The 27,780-nt window shown below is 41.5% G+C and overlaps 1 protein-coding gene across 2 annotated transcripts in view; it reads right to left on the minus strand.

The window, feature by feature from the left end:
* Nucleotides 1-919: 919 nt before the first annotated feature.
* Nucleotides 920-27,780, minus strand: part of DEPTOR (DEP domain containing MTOR interacting protein) — a 175,501-nt gene continuing 148,640 nt past the window's right edge. For both annotated transcript variants that reach the window (XM_059901398.1, XM_059901400.1), the window contains one exon: nucleotides 920-1,657. In XM_059901398.1, the coding sequence (XP_059757381.1) occupies nucleotides 1,466-1,657 (192 nt within the window). In that variant the 3' untranslated portion in view covers nucleotides 920-1,465. The remainder of the gene's footprint in view (nucleotides 1,658-27,780) is intronic.

Genomic DNA, 27,780 nt, shown 5'->3' on the forward strand with positions numbered 1-27,780 from the left:
TACGTAGTAACTGGAGTTTGAGCCATATAATTATAGAATGTTAATTGTAGAATGTAAATAATTCTCATTCTGGAGTGTGGGTTCAGTTTGTTCCTTACAAATTCAGTTGTTGTTTCATAATGTCTGAGGTACTGGGGGTTTCCTAACCATAACATCCATTATCCAAGGAGTGGCTTTTCTTTGTTTGCTAAATACTGCAGCACTCTGGATACCTGCTCAGTTCAATCACTGGGGGTCTGCACCTCTTCTGCCAGATCAATAATCTGCTCCTGCTGTATCAGTGGGTGTGATTAGAGTGATTAGAGTTTGCTTCCTGTGATGAGAAGAGAGCCTGACTAATTGTGTTAAAATAAAGCAATGTTCTGTTTTGTTTTGTTTTCCCTTTAAGCAGAAACATGGACACTATGACATTTCCTGTGTAAAACCAGTAAAATAACCTCTGATTGACTAAAATTAGGATTTACTCTTAACTGTTTCACTTCCAATTGGATATAAGCCAGTCTTTTTTTTTTAATTTTTATTTTACTTATTTTTTCTTTTTTTTGGCTGCGTCGGGTCTTAGTTGCAGCACGTGGGTTCTTCTTTGAGGCGTGTGGGATCTTTCGTTGCAGCACGGGCTCTTCATTGTGGTGTGCAGGCTTCTCTCTAGTTGTGGTGCACGGGCTCCAGGGCGTGTGGACTCTGTAGTTTGCGGCACGCAGGCTCTCTCGTTGAGGCGCGCGAGCTCAGTAGTTGTGGTGCGTGGGCCCAGTTGCCCCACAGCATGTGGGATCTTAGTTCCCCGACCAGGGATCGAACCCGTGTCCCCTGCACTGGAAGGCGGACTCTTCACCACTGGACCACTGGGGAAGTCCCTAAGCCAGTCTTTTTGAAGTTTACAATTGCAATCCATAGGTGAATTTGAAATCAATTTATTGGATTGTGACTAGCATTTAAAAAAAATAGAATATAATGGAGTATGATAGAATGCAATTAAATTGAAAAAACGAACAAACATCAGCATGCATCATACATAGTGTGGGTACGTTTATCAGTCAGGGTTCTCCAGAGTAACAGAACCAATAGGATGTGTGTATAAAGGTAATTATTTAAAGGAATTAGCTCACCTGATCAAGGAGGCTAGTAAGTCCAAAATCTGCAGGGTGGGCCCACAGGCTGGAGACCCAAGAAGAGTCAATGTTACATTTCAAGTCCAAAAGCTGTCTGATGGCAAAATTCCTTCTTGCTCAGGGGATGGTCAGTCTTTTGTTCTATTCAGACCTTCAACTGATTGGACGAGGCCCACCCATATCACGGAGGGCAATCTGCTTTACTCAAAATCCATTGATTTAAATGTAAATATCGTCCTAAAGCACCCTCACAAAAACATCCAGAATAATGCTTCAACAAATATTTGGGCACCGTGGTGACCCAGGGAAGCTGACACATAAGATTAACCATCATGGAACATATTTGCGGGAGTCATTCACGCTGTGCACCAGATATTTTTGGTTCTTTCCCCAGGCACATGGTGGAATTGCACTGAAGTTAGGTGCGGCCAAGTGATTTGGCCAAAGAAATGTGAGCAGAAATGATGCGTGCCAGGCTGAGTGGAAGTTTTAGGTGCCATTGTGGGATTCACCATGGTCTCTTTCCCTCTGCCATTAAGACCGGTGACCTATTTACAAAACAGAAACAGACTCACAGACTTAGAAAACAAACTTATGGTTACTAAAGGGGAAGGGTGGGGGGAAGGGATAGACTGGGGGTTTGGGACTGACACGTACACACTGCTATATTTAAAATAGACAACCAACAAGGACCTACTGTATAGCACGGGGAACTCTGCTCAATATTCTGTAATAACCTAAGTGGGAAAAGAATTTGAAAAAGAATAGAAAAATGAAAAAGAAAAAGGAAAAGAATAGATGTATGTGTATGTATAACTGAATCACTTTGCTGTACACCTGAAACTAATACAACATTGTTAGTCTACTATAGTCCAATATAAAATAAAAATTAAAAAATAAAATAAAATAAAAAGGAAAAACAATTAAAAACTGGTGACCTTTGAGATGGAGGCGGCTCCATCAGCCTGAGTCCTGGAAGGACAAGGCGGAGCTGTGTCCCCAGCCACCTCGTGAGCCAGAACAAAACGCTGGTTGCTTTGAGATTTGGAGATTGTGTATCACTGCAGCAAAACCTGGTGGATCTGGCAGTTTCAGTATGCTCTGTAAAACTCATATTTCCATTGTGTGTGTGTGTGTGTGTGTGTGTGTATGCTGAGTCATGATGCAAAATGAATCTCTTACTGTACATTATAATCAAGAAGTTTGCTAGCCAATGATACAGATTGCAGTTTTACCTTATGTCATCTCTCGGTAAAAAGATGAGCATTGGAAGGACCCTGAAAAATCATCTAGTTCAGTGCTCTCATTTTAGAGATGAGAATTCAGAGGCCGAAGGAAGTCAGGTCATTGATCTGAGGTCACAAGGTGAGCAAGGACTAGGACCCAAGCACACGTTAGACTTCAAGCCGCTGCTTTACCACAAAACCCTGCTTTGGGGCTGATCTTGCGCAAGTGCTTTGAAAACTCCAAAACCTCATAAAAACATCAAGTAATGAAATCATCACAAGAACTAGTCAAGTAAGTTGGTAAAAGGCCTAGGCTTTGTCAAACGTGCTTTCAAATGCCGGCTCTGCCACTTATGAGCTATATAACCTTGGGGACATTATTTAATCTCTTTGAACCTCTGTTTCCTTATGTGTAAAATGACAATGATATTATGTATGTCCTATTTTCCTGATGAGTAAATGAGATAATAAATGCAAAGGTCCTAGCACAATGCACATCTCATAGTAAGTGCTAATGAGTTATTGATATTTGTAGTAAATATTAATGCCAAAGAATTTGGTTTGGAATAACCACAACAAAAAAAGCGATTCCTGGCCTTGGAAAGAGCCAGGGTTTAGTGCAGAACACGGTTTCTCAACTGCAGCACTATTAAAATTTGGAGTCAGATGATTCTTTGCTGTGAGGGCTGTCCTGTGCGCTGTAGGACATCTAGCAGCGTCCAAGGATACTGCCCACGAGATGCTCCAAGTGTGTTTCCAGACACTGCCGAACGTCCCCTGGGGGCAAAATCAATCCCAGTTGAGAACCACTGTTGTAGAAACTGTGCTTAGAGTTTTACCATGAATTCTTCCTATTAAACAACCAACACATAAAAGAAGGTTAAACACTTTGAGAGAAAGGAGTCTGAGCTTCCCTATTCTTATATTTTATTGATGTTACCTACTTAATGTCTGTGTGACCTACTGGAATAGATGCTCCATGAAGGCGCTGTGTCTGTCTTGTGTCCCGCTGTGTCTCTAGGGTGCACATCACCCAGCACATAGCAGATGCACAAAAAAGGATATATGTATATGTATAGTTGATTCACTTTGCTATAAAGCAGAAACTAACGCACCATTGTAAAGCAATTATACTCCAATAGAGATGTTAAGAAAAATAAAGTATCACTGAATCAATGAATGAAAGTAATTTTTTTCTGCAGTCCTTATCTGGTAACTAACAGGCACAAGGTTCCTGCAGGATCAAGAGGGTGGATTAGGTTTGTGGAGAGTATCCATTTTCTTCACCCCAACTCTAAAATGAAAAGGTTCCTGAAGAGAACCTGTTCCTAACAAAACAGTAAGGTCTTCACCAGAGCACAGGTCCTCAGATAACGGTATGAAAAGGGCAAAACAGGGTCCCAGTTTTGCCACCGGGACCCAAGAATCAGCATGAGGAACCCCTTCAGGTCAAACTGATAGAAAAGCAAGATCCAGAGTTGCTTCAGAAGTCCCCGGGGCAGGTAAGGACTGGTCTGACGCCAGAGCTGGGATGTGGAGAGGGCTGATTTTGTAGACAGGTAGAAAGAGGATGCAAAGTCACAGTAGATCTGACTCTGGCCCCCTCCTACTGTTTGAGGTTGTGGACTGCTCCCCAGGAACAGAGCTGCCTAGAAAAGGATGTTTTTGTGTTCTCGGTCACTCTGCCCTTGTTATTTCTCCCATGTGGTGGTTGAGTGAACCTGAAAAAAAAGTGTGCACCCACCCTTCTGCTCTAAAACCGTGCTACCCACTTAATGATCTCGTGACTCTGCCTGGATATACAAGTCTAACAATAACCATTCTGTTTCATTCTAACCTCTGTTTGGATGCCACCCGGGAACCACAGCCTTTTCTAACTATTCTGGCAATCGTGAATAACACTTCTTATGTATTCAGAGTCTTATCAGTTGAGTGGACTCCTGCGATTCTCGCTGGCACCCACCCAAAGCCACTACTTTGGCTTCCCTGCATCCCACAGCTGGATCCCATCTGTGTCCATGGCTTCCTGGACGCCACCTCAATTTACGTTTCTCCACATGAGTCTATGGCTTTGCTGCTGTGGATGAATCTCATTTCTACTTCCCTTTTCCAGCAACTTTGAAGCCCGTGTTTTTCTTCTCCTGCATATTTTCCTGCATGCTTTGTCCTTGGACAAAATACCATTCCTCTTTCCCTCTATACCAAAGATGATCTCTGCAGGGTTTCCCAACAGCCAACAGCAAAGAAAGAATTGTCTTGACAACCCAACAGAAAATGGGCAAAGACTTGAACGTTCTCAAAGGAGAATATCCAAATGGCCAAGAAACATATGAAAATGTGCTCAGCTTCATTGGCCTCCAGAGAAATGCAAATTAAAACCACAATATACTCACCACCCCAATGGCTCAGGATGGAAAACACCAAGTATTGGTTTTAATGTTCATGGTCTGCAAGTGGCAGTATAACTTGGTACAGCCACTTTGGAAAACTGTTTGGTAATATCTACTAAAACTAAGTATTTTAAATTCCCTACAGCAATGAGCATTCATGCCCTGCCGAAGACCTATTCTAGAATGTTCTTTGCAATGCTGTTCATAACTGCCTCAAACTGGCACTACCCAAATGCCCATCAACCACAGAGTAGAAAAATAAATGGCATTATCTTGTCACAGTGGAAGACTGTATAGCAACAGGAATGAATTATGTATAACCTCACGCAACACCATGAGTGAATGTCACAAAATGTTGAGCAATAGAAACCTGACACAAAAAGAGTATACACTATATGACACCATTTCAATAGAGCCCTAAAAGAGACAAATCTATGCTATTGGAAGTGATAATAATGGTGACCCTTAGTGATGGGAAGAGAGCATGTGGGATGTCTCTCTCTTTTTTTTTTTTCCCTTTAAAATTTTTGTCTTTGGTGAGAACATTTAAGTTCTGCTCTCTTAGCAAATTTCAATTATACAATACAGTGTTATCAATTATAGTCACCAAGTTATACATTAGATCCTCAGACCTTATTCATTTTTTTTTTTTTTTGGCCGCGCCTCGGCATGTGGGATCTTAGTTCCCTGACCAAGGATCGAATCCCCACCCCCTGCAGTGGAAGCACGGAGTCTTAACCACTGGACCGCCAGGGAAGTCCCAGACCTTATTCATCTTCTAACTGAAAGCTTGTACTGTTGTACCAACCTCGTAATATTTCCCCATCCCCAACCCCTGGTGACCACTTTTCTACTCGTACTCTCTAGCTGGACCAGGAAGGGGCTCAGCTGAGGGTTACTGGCCCCCTGCACCCCCCGCAGCTGGGCAATTGAGTGCCTCAGTCTGGAAGGGGTCTGCAGCAACCACTCCATATTTGAATTAAAAATTGAAAAAGAAATAGTCTGTCTTGAACAGTGAATAAAGAGAGACGAAACATTTGAAAAAAAACAAATGAACAGAATGGGACCACCAATATGTACACTGACCATAGACCAGCACTGAAATGATCATATCAACTATCAATTCGTTTCATTACCCTGAACTCTGGAACAAGCTGAGCTGTGACATATTTCATTAGCTGCTTCTCCTGAACCAGATGTCCATGCTTGTTTGTTTATTCACATACTGTTTAGTTCCAAGAATTTCCTGTGACTGACCCAGATGCTTTAAGCTCAGCAGGAGAGAATTCACCTATTAATAGCCCGGGTGGAATCTCCAATTTAGAATGTGGAGTCCCAACAAGTGTGTCCAGCTTCCAGCGTTTTCAGCCTTACTGACTGGTTCCAAAGGGCAGGGCTTACTGGCAACATTCCTGCTGTTCAGCACTGTGGCAAGGGCAGCCCCATCCGCTCCAACAGGGCTTGGGCTGAGCCCTTGGTTATTTATTAGAGTTCAGGCTGCAGTTTTCTGGAAGGCACAGAGGGACCTTGGCGTGAAGAGCTCTCTCCAGTAAACACTGTGTTCCTCACTGTGGTGAGGGATCCATTGCGAAATAGTATCCCATTGGGCCTCGCTCTCCACCCGGCCGCTGGGCCGAGTGGCTTCTTTGGGTGGGAGCCCACAGTCACCCAGGCAGCCTTTCACACACTTATCCACTCCTTCTTTTTCCCAGGGAAGGGCTGGGCAGGGAGAAAGCAGACTGCTGCTGAGTTTTAGCCACCATGCGATCCTCTGCAAAGTGGAGAGGACCATCCCAGGGTGGCAGAAGGTAGCGTCTCTGTTCCGAGTTTTATCATAAACAGTGGAGCTTTCCAACAACAAGCTGAAACAGGAGCCAGTGGTGGTAGATTTGGGAGCTGAGCCAAGCTGTGATGGAAGGGAAGTCTGCCTCTAGCATCCTCTTTCTGAACCCTTTTCTAGGGAGTCCTCACTTGTCTTTCTGTTCCCAACTCCCCATTTAAACTCATGGTGCCCACTGCCCTTATGGTTCTGCCAATGCCTTTTTGGGGTAAGTTCACTTCATTTGAGAGGTTCTAGAGGCTCATAGGAACACCAAGCCCTGGGGCCTTCCATATCTCTAATGGACTATTATATACTAGACTCCAAAGGGATAGAGCAATCCACTTTGTGAAAGTGGATTGTCAAGGGTTTCCTGAGTAAATGGGTTAATGGTAGCTCCAGCATCCGGACAGCTGTATTTTGTATAACGTGTATCTTATCCAATAGCTGTGTTTTATGTTCCCATACTGCCAGTGGATTTGACAGCAGGCACTCTGTAAGAGGCTGTCATAGTGGATATATATGGTTTTGTCTCTCAGAATAACTCTTCCCTTTGGGGAAATGCTGCTTCAAACTACTGGGCCTATTGATTAATGGTACTTCTATGTCATCGACACAAGAAGGGCATATGGCCCAAGGTGAACCAATGGTAGGAATGTATCCTTTTGTTCACAAAGATTGGTCCAGGGGTTATCAGGTGACACACGCCAGGCTGCTTGAAATTCTGGGGCAGGATATTTTATACTGGAGCAGATGCAAAAGCATCTTTTCTTCTCTGACTGGTAATCTGTAAGAATTTGAGCCTGGACCTTCTGGCAGTGTGCCCCCTGCTACAAACGCTTATGCAAATAGAGCCCACACAGAGAAGTAGAAAGCAGAGAGAAATAACTGTTACACAAAGAGAGAAATCCCTGGCAGCCTTTTAGGTTTTATTCATTCTGATTTCCTTGCGTGAAGATTCATTCCAGCTTGCCTAAGGCAGGCCCAGTTTACCTCTGTTGTCCCAGCTTAATCATTAACATCTCGCTCTTTCGTTCTCAGAAGTGTTCCAGGTGGGTGATAAATTATATAATCACTGCTCCTATCGCAATGTGGTTAATAAAGCAATAAAGTCCTTTTTCCCCTTAAGCTAGTTCAAGCTGGTTTTCTGTCATTTGCAACCAAAAAACATCCTAACTGACCTACCATTCGTTTCTAAATTAATCAGGAAATTTGATTTCCTATACTCCTAAACTTGATTGTTTCTGCTTGCTTGAACTCTTTGGCAGATACCTGATTCTATATCTGGTTCTTGGTCTCCACCTGTTCTGTGGAATCGACACCCTGTGCTCTTCCAAGCTTACCCAAGCACCTTGTCCTGATTCTGAGTGCCTCTACTCCACACTTCACCAAAGGTCAGCACAGCCCACAGATTTCATCAGAAGGCTCTGGGACCAGGCTTAGAGAAGAAAAGAACCAGGGTAGGTTTGAGGGACCACCTGGGTTCATGAAATTCAACTGTGTTTCCCATTCATGTGTTATTCTGCTCAAAGTTCAAAGTCCTGGAAGAGAGTGTTGATTTAATTTGGGTTTGGGGCCCATTCTTTCACTAGGAGAAACTAGGGCACCATGATAGACATCTTATCATAACTATACAAAATGAGTGAGAGGCAATTCATCTCCAGGATATAGGTGTTGTTAGCAAAAAAAAAAAAAAAAAAGGGGGAATGAGTGCCAGGAGACCAAAAGCATATTCAACAATGTGTATTTAATAATGCTATTGGGTAGTTTTGCCAGCTATTAGTATGTCTATACCAATGAGAGCTAAGTGAGCTCTTAAAATACAGGTGCCTGGTGCTCAGAAAAATTGGAGATGAGGTGGTTGATCTTTCTGGAAAAACCATGAACCCCAAATATGACTACCCTAAGTGATAATGGAGCTAGTCTTCATACATTGTGCATTTCTGTAATCCATGATCATGACAGAAATGCTAGCTGGCATTTGTAGGGATTTTTGGAGGGTTCCTGCTGTTCTCATTCTCTTGTCTCAAATCCTGTCCATCAGGGCTATCCCCTTGGCCAGCATTACATGAAATTCAGTCTCCAGGTTGAGCCCCTCTTCCTGATTCTGTCCCTCTACACTCAGTCCTGTTACCCTCTTTTGTCTTCTGGCCTTGTAGTACATTTCCCTACTTATGGCACATCTCACCATTCTGAACTTTCAGCACTACCTCTTTAGCTTTGCATTTTGGTCCCCTCTTTCCCCATTGTTCTTGACCTATTAAAGCCCTGGGCTAACACATCATTTGATCTAGTTTGGCCTCTGAGACCTTGTACTTTATCACTGACTCTTGCAGGAGGCACCTTGACTGGTTCATCCCAAACTGATGTAGGATGGAGTAAAGAAAAATACTGGTCCTAGAGTCAGACACACCTGATTCAAGTCTCAGTTCTGCCATTATTGTCATTATGCAAACCTGGAACCTAACCTCCCAGCAGAATGATGCTCTATAGCTTTCCTAAAACTCCACATACAATTTTGCAGGTTTGTTTCATGTGTGAATATTTACTTCTGCCTTACTTGGTAATGAACTGTTTTCAAATAACTAATTTAGAGAATATTTGTTTCCCTTCTCTTCAACATCATTGTATTAGTCAGAGTAAGATGATCTATGCTACAATAACGAATAAGCCCTCGAATCTCAGTGGCTTAAGCAAAGTTTGTTTTCTCTCACATCATAGCCTGATGTGAATCAGGATGCTGTTCTCCGTAGATGACTCAGGGATCCAGGCTCTTTCCATCATGTGGCTCCTGTATTGCAGAATCCTTCTCTTCTAGCTCCATATAAGGGGGAGAGAAGACACATAAGATTTCACAGGCTATTCTATAGCCAGCCTTGGAAGTGGCATCCATAACTTCTACCCACATACCATAGGCCAGAACTGAGTTACACTGTCCCTCCCAGATGCAAGGCAGGCTGGATAATATAGACTTTCTATGTGCCCAGGAAGAGGAAGCAGGTTGGTTCCCAGCTGGTATGTGTTGAAAATAAAACCACATGATGCTATCATATAATTATTATAGTAAGTATAATGATATTAAGCCAAGCATATAATATATGCCAAGCATATAATATATGCCAAGCATGTAATAAGCTCTTTACATGAATTGTTTTTAATTAATTATTTTATATATATATTTTTAATTTTTGGCTGCATTGGGTCTTCATTGCTGTGTGCAGGCTTTCTCTTGTGGCGAGCGGGGGCTACTCTTCGTTGCAGTGCGTGGGCTTCTCATTGCAGTGGCTTCTCTTGTTGCGGAGCATGGGCTCTAGGCGCATGGGCTTCAGTAGTTGTGGCACACGGGTCCAGTAGTTGTGGCTCACAGGCTCTAGAGTGCAAGCTCAGTAGTTGTGGTGCACGGGCTTAGTTGCTCCACGGCATGTGGGATCTTCCCGGACCAGGGCTGGAACCCGTGTCCCCCGCATGGGCAGGTGGATTCTTAACCACTGCGCCACCAGGGAAGTGCCTACATGAATTATTTAATTCTCACAACAACCTCATGAGTGTTACAAGGATTAAACAAGATAAATGTTGTGGAAATGCCTGGTGCCAGTAATTATTCATTTCATTTGTTGGTGCATTTCACATTCCACAGGGCAATTGCCCAAGTTAGGATATTAAAATAGACCCTAGTACTGTCTTTAATGTCTATGTTTGGAAATGAATCATTTTGTTATGGAGTTATATGATAGGGATGTGAGGTATACCAAAATGAGTCTGCTCAGGTCTTTAGTGATAAGACATAACAACTGTAAAAATAGAGTTAATATGAAGCAGACAGTTACAGGGCATAAGGATAGTCTGCTTGAATTCTGTGATTTAATTTAACTGGAGTTGATTTGCAAAGACATGACCTTGGTTCTATTTCTTGTTTGTCATCCAGCATGGACCCACCAATAGATATAGCCTCTCCACATAGATTCTCCAGGGCTTCTACTATTATGTAGGTTTGCACCCAGACTCATGTTTATGCTCGCCCCATCCCAGCCACCATCCCAGAGGTAGACTTCAGCATTCAGTAACTGCTGGAAGAGCCTGCTAGAGGCTGATAAGGAGAAATAACAGATTTTATGTCAAAATGGGGAAGGAAAGAGTAAGAGAGAAAGTCAGTTGGTGGTCAAGGAAACAAAAGGCAAGGAGGATCAAAAGGAAATAGACTTGCACTCCAACTCACAGTCAGCATAAATTTTTTGAAAAGGAAGCTTTCCTTGAAATTAGTCTAGAGTCTGGACACTAACCGTAAAGAAACTTTTCACCGAGAAAGAAGAGCACTGAATGAGAAGCTGTGCATGCACTATTTTTATTTTTTGCAGTAGGATTCCCTTTGGGGTGGCAGGGGTTAGACTCCAGCAGGCAAATGAGAGGCAGTCTCTGTTCCTACAAGGGGAGGTCTCGGCCCTTACAGAACCCTACGATTGTCTGGCCCCGCCAGACTCGCCTGACACAGCAATGCATGCTTTGTTTCTGGACTTGCTCTTTTTCATATGAAGAGGTTGACATCATCCAAAGGCATCTGCCATATAGTTGATGCAAACAGAAGCCATTTCCAAGGAGTAAGAAGAGGGTACTTCAGCCCTTGGCTGGGTGGGTGTGTGTGCATTCTGCTCTTGCTTCACAGGGCTGGGAGCTGAATTCAGGAAGCCCCCTAACAATTACGTGCATTGTGTTAAAAAACCATAAATACACATCACCACTGAGTTTTTCTCATTCTAGGCACTAATGGTCTTGGATTATTAACAGTCTCTTTCTCTCCTGAGAAAATCTGTCATAGTAACTTAGCTAGGATGTTGAGGTAGTCTTCCAGAATCAGATGACATGTTCCTATTTCTAAGTGAAAACTTCAACACACTCTTCTTGACTTCTAATTCATGTAAGAAAAGCACAACAGATCCAAGAATGAAGAATTTGTCAGAAACGAAAAGATAGCAGCAACTCTCACAACCTGCATTAAGGTGAAAGTTTCATTTCCTTCACATCTGTGTGTGTGTGTGTGTGTGTGTACGCACATTCGTGCGTGAGTGAGTCTAGCTATAAGTCTAGTGAGTCTAGCTAGTAAGTCTAGCTATATCACAAAGCCCTGGCCTTATAACCTAGTTGTTCTCATGATGGAGGTTGTAGGGGAGGGAGAAGATCAAAAGTAAAGGTGGAGTTGATAAAACATTGTGACATGCATTAGAAATTGGTTACTTGGGACAATGTGCAGAAAGTAAATAAAACACTTAGTAATGTGCATAAAATACTTAACATGGGCATGGCACAGAATGGACATTCAATAACTATCACTATTATCATTTTTAAATTAATTAATTAATTAAGTTTTGGCTGCGTTGGGTCTTCGTTGCTGTGCGTGGGCTTTCTCTAGTTGCGGCGAGCGGGGGCTACTCTTCGTTGCGGTGCGTGGGCTTCTTATTGCGATGGCTTCTCTCGTTGCAGAGCACAGGCTCTAGGTGCACGGGCTTCAGCAGTTGTGGCACGCGGGCTCGGTAGTTGTATCACTATTATCATTGAGAAACTCTTTCTAGAAGCCTGGAGTCCTGGGGATTTGCCTTCATTCCTTTTATGGTGGGTCTGTGACCTAAACATCTGTCCTTGTAAAGAAGGAATTCTGGAGATACACACACACACACACACACACACACACACACACACACACTGGAATCCTACTCAGCCATAAAAAGAATAAAATTTTGCCATTTGCAACAACATGGATGGACACAGAGGGCATTATGCTAAGTGAAATAAGTCAGAAAAAGACAAATACTATATAATATCACTTACATGTGGAATCTAAAAAATACAGCAAACCAGTAAATATAACAAAACAGAAGCAGACTCATAGATATAGAGAACAAACTAGTGGTTACCAGTGGGGAGAGGGAAGCGGGGAGGGACAAGATAGGGGTAGGGGATTACAAAAAAAAGAAGTTCCCTTTGTCTCTCCTCTGTTCTTGCTGTAAGTTCACTTTCTTTTCTCTAAGCTTCAAGAAAGATGCCAGACTGAAGGTCTCCTGTGCTCCAGTAGATGTCAGTCTGGCCTTATGGGAGGACCTAGGGAAAACTAAGATACACACAAGCCTGCTTCCAGGAATGAATGAAAAGCGGGGTGGAGTGCCTTTCACAGGCCATCTAAGAAATAAGGCAGGAAAGAGGAGGCAGCAGCAAGACTTCGAAGCCCACTTCCATCTCAGGAAAGTATATTGTAAATTTGAGATTTTTACAAACACAAACTTTTATTTAACAAACATTAATTGAGAGGTTACTGTGTGCTGGGGACCTTCTTAGGTCCTGGAGATGTAGGATTTGTTGATGTAGTTCCTATCCTCTAGGGCTCCCAAGTTACTTTTTAGTTGCCCATCTGTAGTGATTAGCACTTACCATGGCAATAGGAGGCCATCTATTATTATGTGTTGAATGAATGAAATGAAATGCATGCATGAGAACAAAAGTATCTGAGTGTTTGCTTGCAGAAGAGCATCTAAGAAGGAAGTTGGAAAAATAGCCACCACGCACCCCCCCCCCCCAGTTTTGGAACAAAGGAAACCCTAAGGATGAACCAAATGATACGTAGTGATGTTGAGAAGAGGAGAACAGGGGTGACCCCTGATGTCTGCAGGAGGAAAGTCAGCGTGAAACATCAGCCACCAGGGAAGAGGAATGGGCCCTGGATCATCACTGCTCAGGAGTGCAATGATGCGTGTGGACCCCACGGCAACATCAAGGAAGTGGAGTCCTCGCAAGGAGCGAGTTCTGGCTCTCAGTTGTTCTCTGCTACTACGAGCATGTGTGATCTTGGATCCTTGGGCCACCCGGGTGGCCACAGGAGCCAGATACCATCAGTAGTCAGTGACTGGTTCCAATTCTGACCCACCACTTGGCTGGTGTGTGGCCTTGTGCCACCAACTTCACCTCCCTAGAGAGCTCCTTGCCTATAAGATGAGGATTTTTACTAGAACCTACCTTATGGAGTTGCGTGAGGATTAAATTAGATCATCCCTAGAAAACAACAGACTAGCTGGTATATATTTAGAGTGCAATAAATATTAGCTATTATTGTTTATTGTTATTCTTATTAATTTTTCTAGGACTGTTTCTCCATTCATAAAATGACAGAATAAACCAGCAAATTTACAAAGTCTCTTACCAATGTAAAAAGAGATGATTCTGATTTCATACTTTTGTTTCCATTATACACTAATGTGGAAGTGTGGAGTACGGGACAAGCTAATTCTCTTCAGCAAGAAGGAAAGCAAAGACCATGGACTGGTAAGGAGAGAAGTAAGTGAGTGCATTACCGGCTGGTGACAACAAACAAAAAGATGGTATAGTACCTCCTCCTCGTTCCCCTTCTTCTTTTTTTTCCTGTTTTTGGCTGTTCCACGTGGCTTGTGGGGTCGACCAGGGATCAAACCCATGTCCCTGGAAATGCGGAGTCCTAACCACTGGACCGCCAGGGAATTCCCCTCATTCTGTTTCAAGCAAGGAAAGCACTAGAAACAGTTTTTCACATCCAATGTAGCTCAGATTGGCTGAAAGAAAATCTGAAAAAAAACAGGGGTTCTTTGTCTCACACAGACTGGCTGGTCTGACATGCGCAGATTCGTCTTCCTTAGAGCTCACAGCATTTGTTTCCTTCCCTTTCCTGCTATGAAACACCAGACCTGGGAGTCTCTCTGCTTAATCATGAATGAACCTTCATGTTCCCGAGTCACATGGTCCATGGGTTTCCCAGGCTCAAGAATAAGGGCAAGTATTCTACTTCTTCACCTTTCACGGTGGCAGAAACATCCAGAACTTTTAAAATCTGGGCTCCTCTCAGAGTTTTGGCTACATTCACATACACATTTTCAAAGTTAGGGTAACAGAACAAATGCCCTTCTTCTCTCTTCCTTTCTCCTCCTCACTGGCCTATCCACCCAAGTCCCATCCACTCAGGTTGGATCTCAAGATGTGTCACTAGCCACCTTCATAAAGTTTATATTATGAATTGGCCTTTGTGGACCCAGACATTTCAGACTTCAGGAAGAAATGAGTGTAATGTTTAACCCCAAGGGAACAAAGGGAATTTAGAAGATGCTACGGGGGTCCCAGGAGGCAAAGAAAGAAAGTCAGAATGACAGGCAAAGGAAAAGAGCTGTCAAATCCCAGATGTAAGGACAGCAGACACTTTGCCAGGTTCCTCACAGAGCACTCCATTATTTTGCTCAGTACCTTCATCAGATGTACAAGGCAAGCAGCAACCTGTGTCTCCACTCCCTGCCTGCAGAAAGCTTGTGCCAACAGAAGCACAAGGTGGTGATTCTTGCTTACATAATTCCGGCATGAATCCTAAACCTCTAGACTTGGGAATCTGCCCACTAAAGACAGATGGACAAATGGAATGATGTCTCAATTAAGGTGTGGTTAGGAAAAGAACTTCCTTTATAATCAAAACTAAGTCTCCAATACACCCTGAGAGATAGTGTTTGCCAAGGAATGTGGGGCACAGCAATCGATGACTTTTATTGCTTTCTTAATAGGATCTTAAAGTGCCAGAAGGGAATTCTCTGGCAGTCCAGTGGTTAGGACTCCAGTGCTTTCACTGCCAGGCCCAGGCTTAATCCCTAGTCAGGGAACTAAGATCCCTGCAAGCCACCAATATACAAACAAACAAACAAACAAACAAACAAAAAACCAAAACCAGGAAGGGAGCAAATGCAGAAACAAGGGAGGAGCAGTCAAGCAACAACAGTGCAACCTTGGGGCAGGGTCCTGGTTCTTCCTCAAGGAATATACATCACAATATCATTGAGTTCTTCTGCAGGAACTAAGGCCCCCACCCAGGAGGTAACTTCAGGCTGAGCCCAAGATTCCTGGAGTACCACCCAGTTATCTCACCACCAAGCAGTCAGAAGAAAGCCACACACCCTGCAGCCCTCACCCAAATTATGCCTATAAAAACTTTTCGCTGAAAACCATTGGGGAGTTCAGGGTTTTAGAGCAGGAGCCACCCATTCTCCTTGTATTGGCACTCTTAAAATAAATGCTGCCCTTTCCTTCACCATAACCTGGTGTCAGTAGATTGGCTTTACTGTGCGCAGGAAAGCAGACCTGAGTTTGGTTCAGTAACATATTGTCGGTGATGAAAATATATATGTATAGACAATATATAAAGGCGATCTTATGGATTCGTGTGGGTCTTTCAAGGTATCAGATAATCAGCATGGTATAGTAGTAAAAATGATAACAATAGTTATCGTTAGTTGTTTTTGGAGTACTTAACTACTTGCCAGGCACTATACCAAGACCTTTAAATGTATTAACTCATTAATCTTCATAAGAGGCTTATGAGATTGTTATTTCTCAAAAATGAGAAACCCAAGACACAGAGAGATGTACTGAAAAGAGCACTGACCGAGCATTTTGGGGGCCTGAAGTCCAGTCCCAGGTACAGGTAAGTTGGCATGAGTTTCGGGAAAAGTCTAGCTTCTCCAGAGAGCATTTTCTTTTCCATTTAGTACGCAAACAAAACAAGAGAAACATCCGATTATTGATTATTTAGTATGGATCAGGCACAAGAGTGAGCATTTTACACGCACTATCTCATTTAATTTTCATAGTCAAATGGGGTGGGTACTGGTATCCTCATTTTACAGACAAGGAAATTGATGCCTCAGAGGTGAGTAACTGGATGTGCTCCTAAGTGCTACAGCTGGAATCTGAATCCAGGCCTGTATGTATCCAGAGCCCATGCTCTTAACCCTCACAACCTTTCCAGCTTCAGTACCTTTAGACTTGCTTCCTTTACCTGCAGTCCTTCTTTAAGGCTGGTTCAATCCCATCCTTTAGGCATTCACTCAAAACATCAAGTGTGTAGAAGCTTTCCCTCAGGGCTGTTGCACTGCATAACTCCAGGGGGCGCTATCCACATGGACCATCATGTGGGAGGTTCCCCACTGGAAATGAGTAATGTGGCAGCTGTTTTCACTAACCACCACATGAAACCCTGGTCATTCTCTATCACCCCATCTGGTTTCATTTACCTCTTAGGACTTACCCCCATCTAAAAAGAATTATTTTATTTATATAATTATTTTCTATGTCTCTGTGATGTTGTGATTCATAATAAGACATATTTGGCCTTTGTCCCATTTCTGGCACAGAACTCCTAAAACCTTTGGAATTTCCTAAGTGACGAGAGCAATAAAGGTGTCTTGTGTTATGTTAATGAGGTGACTTACCACACACACCTAAAGGTGGTTGACAGAAGAACCAACCATGTGATTAGAGGGTTGGAATTTTGAATCCCACCTCCCTGACCTCTGGGGAGGGGAAAGGGACTGGAGGTTGAATTGACTGCCAATGGCCAAAGATTTAATTAATCATGCCTGTGTAATGAAACCTCCATTTAAAAAAAATCAAAAGGTTGGCTCTTGAAGATGGCAGAGTAGAAGGACATGCACTCACTCCCTCTGGCGAGAGCACCAGAATCACAACTGACTGCTGAACAGTCATCAACAGGAAGACACTGGAACTCACCAGAGAACATACCCCACAACCAAAGACAAAGGAGAAGCCACAGTGAGATGGTAGGAGGGGCACAATCACAATGAAATCAAATCCCATAACTGCTGGGTGGGTGACTCACAAACTGGAGAACACTTATACCACAGAAGTCCACCTACTGGATTGAAGGTTCTGAGCCCCATGTCAGGCTTCCCAACCTGGGGGTCCGGCAATGGGAGGAGGAATTCCCAGAGAATCAGACTTTAAAGGCTAGTGGGATTTGACTGTAGGACTTTGACAGGACTGGGGGAAACAGAGACTCCACTCTTGGAGGGCACACACAAAGTAGTGTGTGCAGCAGGACACAGGGGAATGAGCAGTGACCCCATAGGAGACTGAACCAGACCTATCTGCTAGTGTTGGAGGTTCTCCTGCAGAGGCGGAGGGTGGCTGTGCCTCACTGTGGGGACAAGGACACTGGCAGCAGATGTTCTGGGAAGTACTCCTTGGCGTGAGCCCTCCCAGAGTCTGCCATTAGTCCCACTAAAGAGCCAGGTAGGCTCCAGTGCTGGGTCACCTCAAGCCAAACAACTACCAGGGAGGGAACCCAACCCCACCCATCAGCAGACAAGTGGATTAAAGTTTTACTGAGCTCTGCCCACCACAGCAACACCCAGCTCTACCCACCACCAGTCCCTCTCATCAGAAAGCTTGCACATGCCTCTTAGATAGCCTCATCCACCAGAGGGCAGACAGCAGAAGTAAGAAGAACTACAACTCTGGAACCTATGGAATGAAAACCACATTCACAAAATGACAGACAAAATGAAAAGGCAGAGGACTTTGTACCAGATGAAGGAACAAGATAAAACCCCAGAAAAACAACTAAATGAAGTGGAGATAGGCAACCTTCCAGAAAAAGAATTCAGAATAATGATAGTGAAGATGATCCAGGACCTCAGAAAAGAATGGAGGAAAAGATCGAGAAGATGCAAGAAATGTTTAACAAAGACCTAGAAGAATGAAAGAACAAACAATAACTGAAATGAAAAATACACTAGAAGGAATCAATAGCAGAATAACTGAAGCAGAAGAACGGATAAGTGACCTGGGAGACAGAATGGTGGAATTCACTGCTGCAGAACAGAATAAATAAAAAAGAATGAAAAGAAATGAAGACAGCCTCAGAGACCACTGGGACAACATTAAACGCACCAACATTCGTATTACAGGGGTGCCAGAAGGAGAAGAGAGAGAGAAAGGACCCGAGAAAATATTTGAAGAGATTATAGTCAAAAACTTCCCTAACATGGGAAAGGAAATAGCCACCCAAGTCCAGGAAGTGCAGAGAGTCCCAGGCAGGATAAACCCAAGGAAAAACACTCCGAGACACATAGTAATCAAATTGGCAAAAATTAAAGACAAAGAAAATTTATTGAAAGCAGCAAGGGAAAAACGGCAAGTAATATAAAAGGGAACTCCCAGAAGGTTAACAGCTGATTTCTCAGCAAAAACTCCACAAGCCAGAAGGGAGTGGCACAATATATTTAAGGTGATGAAAGGGCAGAACCTACAACCAAGATTACTCTACCCGGCAAGGATCTCATTCAGATTCGACAGAAAAATCAAAAGCTTTACAGACTAGCAAAAGCTAAGAGAATTCAGCACCACCAAACCAGCTCTACAACAAACACTAAAGGAACTTCTCTAAGTGGGAAACACAGGAGAAGAAAAGGACCTACAAAAACAAACCCATAACAATTAAGAAAATGGTAATAGGAACATACATATCGATAATTACCTTAAACGTGAATGGATTAAATGCTCCAACCAAAACACACAGGCTTGCTGAATGGATACAAAAACAAGACCCATATATATGCTGTCTACAAGAGACCCACTTCAGACCTAGGAACACATACAGTCTGAAAGTGAGGGGATGGAAAAAGATATTCCATACAAATGGAAATCAAAAGAAAGCTAGAGTAGCAATACTCATATCAGATAAAATAGACTTTACAATAAAGAATGTTACAAGAGACAAGGAAGGACACTACATAATGATCAAGGGATCAATCCAAGAGGAAGATATAACAATGATAAATATATATGCACCCAACATAGGAGCGCCTCAATACATAAGGCAACTGCTAACAGCTCTAAAAGAGGAAATCGACAGCAACACAATAATAGTGGGGGACTTTAACACCTCACTTACACCAATGGACAGATCATCCAGACAGAAAATCAATAAGGAAACAAAAGCTTTAAATGACAAAATAGACCAGATAGATTTAATTGATATTTATAGGGCAGTCCATCCAAAGACAGCAGATTACACTTCTTCTCAAGTGCACAAGGAACATTCTCCAGGATAGATCACATCTTGGGTCACAAATCAAGCCTTGGTAAATTTAAGAAAATTGAAATCATATCAAGCATCTTTTCTGACCACAATGCTATGAGATTAGAAATCAATTACAGGGAAAAAAACATAAAAACACAAACACATGGAGGCTAAACAATACATTACTAAATAACCAAGAGATCACTGAAGAAATCAAAGAGAAAATCAAAAAATACCTAGAGACAAATGACAATGAAAACACGATGATCCAAAACCTATGGGATGCAGCAAAAGCAGTTCTAAGAGCGAAGTTTATAGCAATACAAGCCTACCTCAAGAAACAAGAAAAATCTCAAATAAACAATCTAACCTTACACCTAAAGGAACTAGAGAAAGAAGAACAAACAAAACCCAAAGTTAGTAGAAGAAAAGAAATCATAAAGATCAGAGCACAAATAAATGAGATAGAAACAAAGAAAACAATAGCAAAGATTAATAAAACTAGAAGCTGGTTCTTTGAGAAGGTAAACAAAATTGATAAACCTTTAGCCAGACTCATCAAAAAAAAAAGGAGAAGGACTCAAATCAATAAAATTAGAAATGAAAAAGAAGTTACGATGGACACTGCAGAAATACAAAGCATCCTAAGAGACTACTACAAGCAACTCTATGCCGATAAAATGGACAACCTGGAAGAAATGGACAAATTCTTAGAAAGGTATAACCTTCCAAGACTGAATGAGGAAGAAACAGAAAATACGAACAGACCAATCACAAGTAATGAAACTGAAACTGTGATTAAAAATCTTCCAACAAACAAAAGTCCAGGACCAGATGGCTTCACAGGTGAATTCTATCAAACATTTAGAGAAGAGCTAACATCCATCCTTCCTAAACTCTTCCAAAAATTTGCAGAGGAAGGAACACTGCCAAACTCATTCTATGAGGCCACCATCACCTTTATGCCAAAACCAGACAAAGGTACTTCAAAAAAGCAAATTACAGACCAATATCACTGATGAATAGAGATGCAAAAATCCTCAACAAAATACTAGCAAACAGAATCCAACGACAAAATAAAGGGATCATACACCATGATCAAGTGGGATTTATCCCAGGGATGCAAGGATTCTTCAATATATGCAAATCAATCAATGTGATAAACCATATTGACAAATTGAAGGAGAAAAACCACATGATCATCTCAACAGATGCAGAAAAAGCTTTTGACAAAATTCAACACCCATTTGTGATAAAAACTCTCCAGAAAGTGGGCATAGAGGGAACCTACCTCAACATAATAAAGGCCATATACAACAAACCCACAGCAAACGTCATTCTCAATGGTGAAAAACTGAAAGCATTTCCTCTAAGATCAGGAACAAGACAAGGATGTCCACTCTCACCTCTATTATTCAACATAGTTTTGGACGTCCTAGCCATGGCAATCAGAGAAGAAAAGGAAATAAAAGAAATACAAATTGGAAAAGAAGTAAAACTGTCACTGTTTGCAGATGACATGATACTATATATAGAGAATGCTAAAGATGCACCAGAAAACTACTAGAGCTAATCAATGAATTTGGTAAAGTAGCAGGATACAAAATTAATGCACAGAGATCTCTTGCATTCCTATACACTAATGATGAAAAATCTGAAAGAGAAATTAAGGAAACACTCCCATTTACCATTGCAACAAAAAGAATAAAATACCTAGGAATAAACCTACCTAAGGAGACAAAAGACCTGTATGCAGAAAACTGTAAGACAGTGATGAAATAAATTAAAGATGATACAAACAGAGGGAGAGATATACCATGTTCTTGGATTGGAAGAATCAACATTGTGAAAATGACTATACTATCCAAAGCAATCTACAGATTCAATGCAATCCCTATCAAACTACCAATGGCATATTTCACAGAACTAGAACAAAAAATTTCACAATTTGTATGGAAACACAAAAGACCCCGAATACCAAAGCAATCTTGAGAAAGAAAAATGGAGCTGGAGGAATCAGGCTCCCTGACTTCAGACTATACTACAAAGCTACAGTAATCAAGACAATATGGTTCCGCCACAAAAACAGAAATATAGATCAATGGAACAGGATAGACAGCCCAGAGATAAACCCACGCACCTATGGTCAACTAATCTATGACAAAGGAGGCTAGGATACACAATGGAGAAAAGACAGTCTCTTCAATAAGTGGTGCTGGGAAAACTGGACAGCTACATGTAAAAGAATGAAATTAGAACACTCCCTAACACCATACATAAAAATAAACTCAAAATGGATTAGAGACCTAAATGTACCAGACACTAGAAAACTCTTAGAGGAAAACACAGGAAGAACACTCATTGACATAAATCACAGAAAGATCTTTTTTGATCCACCTCCTAGAGTAATGGAAATAAAAACAAAAATAAACAAATGGGACCTAATGAAACTTCAAAGCTTTTGCACAGCAAAGGAAACCATAAACAAGACAAAAAGACAACCCTCAGAATGGGAGAAAATATTTGCAAACGAATCAACCGACAAAGCATTATCTCCAAAATATATAAACAGCTCATGCCACTCAATATTAAAAAAACAAACAACCCAATCCAGAATGGGCAGAAGACCTAAATAGACATTTCTTCAAAGAAGACATACAGATGGCCAAGAAGCACATGAAAAGCTGCTCAACATCACTAATTATTAGAGAAATGCAAATCAAAACTACAATGAGGTATTGCTTCACACCAGTTAGAATGGGCATCATCAGAAAATAAACAACAAATGCTGGAGAGGGTGTGGAGCAAAGGGAACCCTCTTGCACTGTTGGTGGGAATGTAAACTGATACAGCCACTATGGAGAACAGTATGGAGGTTCCTTAAAAAACTAAAAATAGAACTACCATATGACCCAGCAATCCCACTACTGGGCATATACCCAGAGAAAACCATAATTCAAAAAGACACATGCACCCCAGTGTTTATTGCAGCAGTATTTACAGTAGCCAGGCCATGGAAGCAACCTAAATGCCGGGTGACAGACGAATGGATAAAGAAGATGTGGTACCTATATACAATGGAATATTACTCAGTTATAAAACGGAACGAAATTGGGTCATTTGTAGAGACGTGGATGGATCCAGAGACTGTCATACAGAGTGAAGTAAGTCAGAAAGAGAAAAACAAATATCGTATATTAACGCATATATGTGGAACCTAGAAAAACGGTACAGATGAACCTGTTTGCAGGGCAGAAATAGAGACACAGATGTAGAGAACAAATGTATGGACCCCAAGGGGGGAAAGAGGCGGGGGGTGGTGGTGGTGGTGGGATGAATTGGGAGATTGGGATTGACATATATACACTAATATGTATAAAATAGATAACTAATAAGAACCTGTTGTATAAAAAAATAAATTAAAAAATTAAAAAATTAAATGAAATAAAATAAATAAAAAATAAGAAGATTGGGGCTGGGAAAGCTTTGGGGTTGTTGAACACATGGAGATTTAGGGAGAGTGGCATGCTCTGAGACGACATGGAAGCTTCATGCCCTTTCCCCATACCATTCCCTGTGCATCTCTTCCATCTGTCCATTCCTGAGTTATATCCTTTTATAATAAAGCAGTAATCTAATAAGTAAAACATTTCTCTGCTTTCTGTGAGCCACTCTAGCAAATTAGGAAACACAAGGAAAGGCTCATGAGAACCTCTGATCCATTCAATCAGAAGCACAGGTGATAACCTGGGCTTGCAATTGGCAGCTGAAATGAAGGGGAGGGGGAGTCTTGTAGGTCTGAACCCTTAAACTGTGGAATCTAATGCTGTATCCAGGTAGATAGTGTCAGAATTAGGTTGAATTATAGGACACCTCGTTGGTGCTGGAGCATCGCTTGGTGGTGGTGGAGGAACCCCCCACAACGGAACTGGGTGCAGAACTCCTTATAGTCCCCCAAGAATATATAAACTTCATAAGGACTGGGACCTTTCTTATTTACTGCTCTTTGGGAAAGACTTAGTGACAGGCCCATAGTAGGTGCTTAATAAATTCTTTGTTGTGTGGTTTTGAAGATGTTATATGGCTTCCAGTAATCCTTGTCTCATCAAAATCACAGAGTTGTTGTAGGGTAAAAAGTTTCAAAGACATCCTGGGTGTAAAGAAGACATTGATATACTAAGTTAGGATCACAAACGACTTCTTACATTTTTTGTGCTTTAAACTTTATGAACTTTGCAGCAAATTAGAATTCTCAATATCATTGACCAAATAAACATTTGACAAAAATTACGAAGTTTCAGAATATAGGTGTTGGAGAAGATACTGATCAACATATATCACTTTTATATTTCAGATGGGCAACTATATTGGTTCAACCACTTTGCAAACTAGTTACATGTGATCTTGTAGAGTTAGTATTCACATTTCCCATGACTCAGAAATTCTTGTGGATACCTAAGAGAAACTCCTACACTTGTACCCAGGAGATGATATCAGAATGTTCATAGTAATCCTACTTATGACAACAACAACAATGGAAACAACCCAAATGCCCATTGTCAAGAAAACAGACAAATAATTTGTGCTCTGGAAATTTATGAAGCTGTAAAAAATGAATTAATTACAACTACATACAAAAATCTAGAAGAATCTTAGTAATACAATCTTGAATGAAAACAAGCGAGTCCCAGAAGTTTATATAAAACTTGATGTTCTTCTAATAAAGTTCGTTTTTTAAAAAACCTAAACAATGATTAAGAACAAAAAGAACAGTGGGGAACTCCCTGGCAGTCCAGTGGTTAAGACTCAGCGCTTTCACTGCTGCGCAGCCAAAAAAAAAAAAAAAACAAGAGAATGAATGGTAAACTCAACATTTGCCATTGTGCTTTCCTTGGGTAAGGGAAAGTGGGGGACAGGATTGGGAAGGAGACAACAGTTTAAATATAAGTTGTTGTCAGTGTTCTGGTTCTGGGGTTGGATGGTGGTTTGTGGTGTTAAAACACCCGTATCAACCCAGGATTTCATATTCCCACCTCTCCATGCAGAGAAGTCTTCTAGGAGACAGGCCTAGAGGTGACTCTTGAAGGATGAGCTGAATCCAGGGTCCGGTCTACTCAGTTTTATACTTCCAGGGCCTATATATACTGTCCAGCAAAACACAGGTCCTCAGTGAGGTTTCTTGAATGAATGAAAGAGCAAGTGAATAAATGAATAAATGAGAGAAAAATGTAAAGTCCTTTTGGTTAATATTGCGTGTAGTCTGAATAACCACTCACCTCCATACTTCTACCCTACACATACTGAATTGTGTAACTGATTTCCTAATTAGTTGAAAAAAACTAAAAAGCAAAAAAATAACATTCTCTCAAAATAGTAAACAACGACATAGCATATTTCCATATAGACTATTCCATAACACTCATCAGTAACTGTGTAGTGAGGAAATGATTCCAAATCAAATACACTACAGGAAAAGCTTTTTAATGCACTTTCTTTTTCCAGGCAAAAGAGCTTCAGAAAACATCCATCATTAAGTAGTTTTACAAATGGCACTTTTGGCTACATTAGAGAATTAGATATGAGTCCCATGTGTTTTCTCTGATAGGTTAGTAGTAGATCAGCTTTACAATGCAACCCTTTCTTAGGATTAAAAAAATGGCTAATTTGTTCTAAAAGACAGAAAAAGCTGGAACCCTAAAGTCATTGTTTTAAAAATTTAACATTTATTTCATGCTATACTGTCTATTTTCATATTATAATTTTAAGTATTTTGCTATAATTTTTAAGAAATGGAGAAAATAAATTTCAACCTAATTTAAAAATAAACATATATATTAAGTACATATATTAATGCATTTGACAATACCATATACTAACTTTGATGATGAACTCCCTTTTGGTACACTGCAGATTTGTCCTTTTGGTATTGAACTGAGGACAAACATATTACACCTGAAATTCTGCCTTAAATGAGTAAAACCATGGTCAATGACACCAATAGACTCCAACCAATTTGCAAAACTGAAATGTTCTAGAGTTATTCTGATCATGTATAACCAAAATGAAACAGGATTAATATTCAATGGGAGAGAATAGTCAACATCATTCAAGTAGATCTTAAAAGCAGATTATTTTCACAACATATTTGAAAGTAATGAGTATTTGGAAATGTGAGACTCAATTCTGGCCTGAAAGCAATGATTTTTAAATTATTAATTGCTACCACTCCAATGCATTCACCTTTTATAAGGTAGTGTGAAGTTGATCGTATCTAGTCTACTCAAACATGGATATCTTCTTCATGTTACCCAACATTTCTCAACTAGAAATGTATCAATTTATACAATTATTTATCAGAGATTAATAAGAAAACATCAGATTATAGAACCAACCCAAAAGGCAGCTGCAGAATTTCTCTCTACAGCAGAATTAACCAACATGGCTTTCAAATCCTATGCTAAAGAATTAACGAAAAATGATGTCTGTCTCTATCACAAAAACACAGACACCTTACACAAACACCTGAAAAACCAAAAGTGTTTTCTCTAGGAACAAAGTAAGCCATTTCAGGGATTCTCCATGAGTGAACTCTCACACACAATACACCAATACACACAGACACACATACGTAGGAAATAAAAGCTCTTAGAAATACTGCGTACTGTTAATTTAGAATCATTCTTGGTGTTACATTTAGGAATGGAGTTTCTAAATTTTAAAGCTGTTCAACTGTCAAAATATCACACAAAATATTTATTTTTTAATGATATGATTTAACAACTCAAGGCCTGAGTTAATTAAAGTATGTGTCCTTCACCTTCACAGGTACATGGCACAACTGCATTTTATGAATAATCCAAAGCCAAAGGCCTATTTTCACGGCATTACCCTCCACTGCAGGAGGCTATATAAGGACATAGGATTGGAGGGCGGGAGGCTGGTGTTTGGCCTAGGCTCTGGCCCCAACAAGCCTCATGAGTATGGGCATGCCACCTGACCACTCCACACCTCAGCAAAGTGCAAAGAATAAAAACCGTGCTCTCCGTGGCTCCACGCAGCACTGTTATTTCAGGATTTTTCTGACTCTAGTTTTCATTAGGCGTGGGGCTTTATTCACAACTGTTGGACTTCTACCCAGTGGTTGGTCAGTAATTTACATCTGGATAGCTGAAGCCTTTCAGTAACTAGGTAAGTTTTTGGTCCTTTATTCAAAAAAATAGTGAGTACCTAGTCTTAGTGGATTAAAAATGGCCAGATTCTTTGCAGCTCCTCCCATCAAAAGGAAGAATCTGTTTCCCAGCCTCTTGGTTCTGGGCTAGCTTTGTGACTTGCTTCGGCCAACAAAATGCTGTGGAGGTGACACTGTGTGACTTCCAAGCAAGTCCACAAAAGGTCTTGCAGTTTCCATGCTCCCCCTCTTTGATCTCATGAGGCCTAACGAGAAAGCCTGGGCTAGCTACGGGGAAAGGCCACGTGAAGTGAACTGAGGCACCCCAGCCAACGCCCCAGCCAACAGCGAGATATATGCACAAAGCCATCCACAATCAGCCAGCCCCCAATCGACACGCTCCCTGACCACAGATGTTTGTTTGAACTCAACCCGTTCCACATCAAGCTGTGGCTGGTCATCCTAGAAGAGCTTTGCCCAAAAGGCCAACCCACAGGATCATGAGCAAATAAGTAGTGTCATAAGGTGTGTTTTGGGTTGATTCGCTAGACAGCAATGGATAGCTGACATACTGCTCTGTGTTAGGAACTGTGCTAGATGAAGGGACTGCCTGGGCAGCAAGACACAGTTCCTGTTCTGCAGATGCTTAGAGTGTAGTTAGGGAGACACACGTGTAATGGGACAATTTCAAAGGAAATGTCATCAGTGCTGTCATCACAAGAGGGTGGTGTATAGGGGTCCGTGGGAATTTAGAGGAGGGCATCAATCCCAGAGCTAGATTGCTGGCAAAGATTTCTCAGAGGTAATATCTAAGAATACCTAAGGGGAATTAATAAGACAGATTTTTCCAGGCAAAGAAGGAGAAAGAATAATATTCCAGGGAGGAGAAACTGCATGGGCAAAGGCTGCAGGGAGCTAGACCGGGGCCCTTTTGGGAGTGGAGCATTCACTTTAACTACAGGGTGAGGATGCCAGGGGTGGGCTGGGACTATAGCTAAGGTGAAGCTCTCTTGGCCTTAAATAGAATTCTCTGGCATTTGGACTTTAAGGGTGATGGGAGTCAAAGGAGGAATCAGTTCCATCCTCCCTTCCTGCTTTTATTCCCTTCCTCTCTCCCTCCCTCCTTCCCTCCCTCCTCCCTTCCTTCCTTCCTTCCTTCCTTCTTCCTTCCCTCCCTCCCTCCCTTCCTTCCCTCCC

The sequence above is a fragment of the Balaenoptera ricei genome, chromosome 17 (assembly GCF_028023285.1).
Source record: "Balaenoptera ricei isolate mBalRic1 chromosome 17, mBalRic1.hap2, whole genome shotgun sequence".
Classification (NCBI taxonomy): domain Eukaryota; kingdom Metazoa; phylum Chordata; class Mammalia; order Artiodactyla; family Balaenopteridae; genus Balaenoptera; species Balaenoptera ricei.